Here is a 4,753-nt window from a genome sequence, read left to right on the forward strand (position 1 = left end):
CTAACTGTTCCGAAGTTTTTACCGATTTAATGACCACTTCATGAATAGGCAAATCGCTTGTGGTACATCCCGCTTCCGGTTCTATCATTGCTAAAATTTGGGTGATTTTTCGAAAAAAAAATTAAAATGACGATCTTAAATCATGATATTTAAATTTTGATTTGTTATGTTCATTGTCCATCTTCCAAACCAAATACCTATTTTGGACATTGCAACTTTTTTAATCTTTAACTCCCTCACTAGTTTCAAATTTAATAATTGATGAAATTTGTAATACTTGAAGCTTCCTCTTGTTCTGTTACATTGACTTTCAACTATCATATTTTTTTTCTTGTCCAAATAATGTTCACATTGATTACCTTTAAATTTCGTGAATGCATCAGCAACTTCTTTGCCAGATTCAGCGGCAATTAATTTCATGAAAAGTAGCAATTTTGGTTGAGGCGCATTTGCCCATTGCTCTATAGCTTTAGGGCGTCGCCATATTAAATTCACTTCGTTCCTTCCAAGCTTTTCGATGCGACCAGATGTCATTGGTTCAGCCTGTTAAAATTTCTTAAAAACAAATGCGGTAAATAAGTGACCAGATGAGTTGAAAAAAAAGGTAAAAATGGATAAGCAATCAGGCAGGTAAACAAATAGAAATTAATAATTAAAGAATATTCAGGTAAATCAATTTCAGGGATCTTCTGATCATGTAAAGGAAATGTAGATAAAGAAAAAAAGATTAGTACGAGGGAAATGACCGGGATTTCAGCACACATGACCAAAATGAAAAGATAATGATCAAATTTTAATATGCAACTCCTATTACTTAATGATTGTGCAAGTGATTTTTGTTATTACTTGTCAATAATTACCGTAATGGTAGTGTCGTTGCACTTTAATAACCATTGAATTTGACGATTGCTATTGTTGCATAATAAAAGTTTTACACGTGCCACTTCCGGTTGTTCTTTTTCTACAGCAAATTTCACGATGCTAAATGGAAACAAAAAGAAATGTATCAGTGAATAATTGAATCAGCTTTTGACAATTAATTGCAGTCACTGATCAAAGTCATTGGAATAGTACGACAATTACAGCTTGTAAATTCCCCCATTTGATAGATTCTTTTGTATTTGACAAATTTATCACATATCAAAGTTTTTTTTGCCTACAAATATCACAATATTTGAATAATTGAATTCTTTTTTCTTTTGTTCCTTAGCTTCTTAACAATAAATGAGAAGGTAACAACCTTCTGTTAAGTGGTTCGTTGTTTTGCGTAGTTTTAAACTCAGAACATGGTCGTACTTTGTCAGTGTTTCTGAAATTGGTCAAAGATTTTCGATAGATCAGTCAGCATTAATATCGTTTTGTCTTCACTGATTTAAATAAAGTTTTTTTTTTTGAACCGTTCATGCGTGAGTCGAAATTATCGTTTGTTAGCTTGTATCTTTCAAATAACTATCCAAATAACCTTTCAGTTCTAACAGTAGGCCTCCATCTCCCCTAAATTAAACTTCAGCACTTTAAACTTTTACTGATTGTTGCGAACTGTCACTGATTTTCGGAAGACCTTTCAGAGGTTAAAATTTGAAAATGAATTCAGGTGGTACTACCGAAATGCTCACTTCAAAGCCATCGCTGTCATTATTTAAGACCTGAAAATGATGATCAACCTTCCTCTCACTTATCCAGTAGATAAAAATAAACGTAGACAGAGCGGTTATTCGCTTTATAAATATATGTCAACATGATAAATGTCCCATGTAACGTGTTTCTGGTTATAAATGTTAAAACCTCACTGCAAAAGTTTCCACCATGGAAAAGTGTTCCATAAAATGTCAAATGCCAAATGTCCAATGGTTTTTAAAGTCCATGAACCCCTTGCTTAATTAAATCCTTCGTGCACATGAAAATGCTGAGTTCGGGGACAATGAGAAACAATCCTCAAAAACTTCAGGTTGGGAGACAATTTGCGAAAATTTTAGGTTGAGAGATAATTCTCGAAAATGCTAGGTTAGAAAAGAATTCGCGAAAATTCTGGGTTGGGAAATGATTTGCAAAAATCCCAGGCTGGGGAACAATTCATGGAAGTTCTAGATCGGGAAGCAGTTGTGTGTATTGCCAGACTAAGTTAGAGGGTAGGAACTTAGAAATTTTAATACAACGTAATGATGGAAGTACTTAAACTTCTCAACACACGTAAACTCTTCACAATTGGAAAATTGCAAGCTTGCCTGAATTTGTGCAGTTTGCTGGGAATATCATGAAAACGTTATTTTATACCTTTCCGGAAAGTACATACTATGCCTTTATTTATACCGGAAGACTGTTCATTGACTTAAAATACTCACATTCGTTGGTTCCCTAAAATCAAATCAAGCAAATAATCCCATCTGATTTCAGGTTAGATGAAATTTTGAAAATATTGTTTTACATTTATGCAGATATGTGGTCATTTCATTGCCTATTCAGGCTATTACACATTTCTTGGTTTAAGCAGTAATTAAGATATGTCGAGAAAGTCCTGACTAATACATCTAGAAAAACTTTAAATGGTGACACATGCAACGATGGTTCTTGGATCTTATATGAATTTCTGGACATAGATAGGCTATTCACGTAAACTGTTAACATACTGTGTTAAAATTCTGCTTCTGAGTACTTGTTAACAACCGAAATTTGTTCATTATACTTAATTAAAGATTTGAAGGAGTCAAATTTGTCAAAATCTTAAACAAATGGTTGAAGCCGAACAAAACGAAATCAACCTTCCGGAAATGATTCATTACAGGAGTACAACTATCTGAATAGTTCACATACTATTGGAATACTTCTTGTACGTAATCATCAGTGTATGCGTTTCTATTATTCACTACTACCAAGTCATTTCAACTGCGTTCGTTGAAAACAGTTCTAACTTTTCAATTGTTTCAATTTTTGAAAAATTTTGCATATCGTTAATTCCATAGGCATATGTAAGTGTTTATCTCTTATATAAATTTAAAGTCGTATGCAGCTGAAATCTAAATTTTAGGTTACAACGTAGTAATATGCTTTTTCTTCCCTCTTAATTGCGGTATTATAGAGATGTAACATAATATGAAGTGCATTGCAATGGGTAATCAGTTCATTTCGGATAAAAATTAGCCAATTTAATTGCACTGCAGTGGTAGACAATGCAGTGGATAATCAGTTCGCTATGGACGAATGTCTACAGTGGTAGTTGCGGTAAAAGTAAGTGGGATCAGTCAGAGAGGAGCTTCAAGAGAAAAGCAGTCAGTACACAATGTAAAAGTACAAGAATCCAATGGTTTCTTTGTGAACCATCCGGAAGATTTTTGTTCTCCATTTTCGTCTGCATTTCCGAATTAACATCAGTTTTTCCCCTGCAAAATATCGTTGAAAAATTCAAATTGATTTCAGATTCATATGATACAGTCTTTCTCACGTATTACGTGCACGTACGTCGCATCTTTTTCTGTCCTTACAAACAATGGTATGGTTCGCTAATACTGTGAATGAAGAAATTATGACATAAAACGTAAAAGTAAAGTAATGAGAAGTCACTGGAAAAATTTACTTTGGTTTCTCCTTTCTTAATACCATAATAGCTGGTTCCGAGTTCAATATTACTTTATGAATTGTTGGTTCTTCAGTTATACATATCGCATCCAGATCAACAACCGCTGTGACAATTATTAATTAGTACGATGCGATCTGAAATTAACTCTCCTCCCTTTCGATTTCTGATCTTGAACGCTCGATTATTAATTCAATTTAATTACACTTCAGCAGCATGTAGTTGACGTTTAATCTATAAAGGAGTAAAGATAACTACTGAATGGTATCTCGAAATTTGCCATTTGCTTCCCTAATAACTTTTTCAATCCTGCTGACCATTAATTTAATTTGTAGCATCATTTCCAGCGGAAAAAGTTCAAGCCAAGAGTTAAAATGTTTGGGACGTCGTCAAATTAAAGTGCATTCTCCGGTATCAAATGCTTTAATCAGTCCGGATGCTTGAGGAATTGCTTTATCATGTGATATTAGATAAGAATCCCACTCTTTACAAGTTCTGCTTTTTAACAGGAATCCATTATGCGAAAAAATACGTGTAAACGTGGTATCAGAATGCCAAACGTTAGCACGTAATGTATGCGCCTATTAAAATACTGGATGTCCAAATGAAAAGATAATATATACGCAGTCTTCATATGCATTTAGGACTATATACATCGTTAATATTATTTCATGTTAAACCAATAGAGTATAGCGTTATGACTAACTTTTGACCTTTAGAGTCAAATAACATTTCTTTTGACATGAAAGTTCACCTCCAAAATGCGCAATAATTGTTGGGAAATTGTTTTTCTGTTGAACTCGTTTCTCGGCGATACAGATTTATTCGGGATGTAATATTGTTCTTGCATAATATTACTAGTTAACAGTAAGAAAAAGGGTATAATATATATTACACGATGAATTGGTAAACAATGATAAATGAGTTATACAAAAAGCAAGTAATATGATCAACTAACAAACTCTTTGTCGTTTCCTTGAACAATAATTTGACTGTCGGTTAGTTGATAGATCGTTGAGCTGGGAATACGTTACGGGAAATGTATTTAGTGGATAGAAGAATATCATAGTTTGTTGTCCAATGGTGGCGGATATGCGAAGATATCGTTGGTTGTGGGTTAGTCGCGGAGGATAAGCGATGAAGGTGTATCGTCTGCCCGACTGCAAAAGTGAACTCAACTTC

At 33.8% G+C, this 4,753-nt stretch overlaps 2 protein-coding genes across 2 annotated transcripts in view; both read right to left on the bottom strand.

The window, feature by feature from the left end:
- Positions 1 to 1,627, bottom strand: part of LOAG_17235 (hypothetical protein) — a gene marked incomplete at both ends in the record, with an annotated part of 2,836 nt that extends 1,209 nt beyond the window's left edge. Inside the window, 4 exons of the mRNA XM_020449894.1 lie at positions 360 to 543; positions 861 to 981; positions 1,241 to 1,309; positions 1,617 to 1,627. Coding sequence (XP_020306523.1) covers positions 360 to 543; positions 861 to 981; positions 1,241 to 1,309; positions 1,617 to 1,627 — 385 coding nt within the window. The remainder of the gene's footprint in view (positions 1 to 359; positions 544 to 860; positions 982 to 1,240; positions 1,310 to 1,616) is intronic.
- A 711-nt stretch (positions 1,628 to 2,338) lies between these two features.
- LOAG_17236 (hypothetical protein) overlaps positions 2,339 to 4,753 on the bottom strand; it is a gene marked incomplete at both ends in the record, with an annotated part of 5,982 nt that continues 3,567 nt past the window's right edge. The window contains 4 exons of the mRNA XM_020449895.1: positions 2,339 to 2,355; positions 3,316 to 3,377; positions 3,572 to 3,677; positions 4,530 to 4,731. Of these exons, the coding sequence (XP_020306524.1) occupies positions 2,339 to 2,355; positions 3,316 to 3,377; positions 3,572 to 3,677; positions 4,530 to 4,731 (387 nt within the window). The remainder of the gene's footprint in view (positions 2,356 to 3,315; positions 3,378 to 3,571; positions 3,678 to 4,529; positions 4,732 to 4,753) is intronic.

This window comes from Loa loa, assembly GCF_000183805.2.
Source record: "Loa loa unplaced genomic scaffold supercont3.51, whole genome shotgun sequence".
NCBI lineage: Eukaryota > Metazoa > Nematoda > Chromadorea > Rhabditida > Onchocercidae > Loa > Loa loa.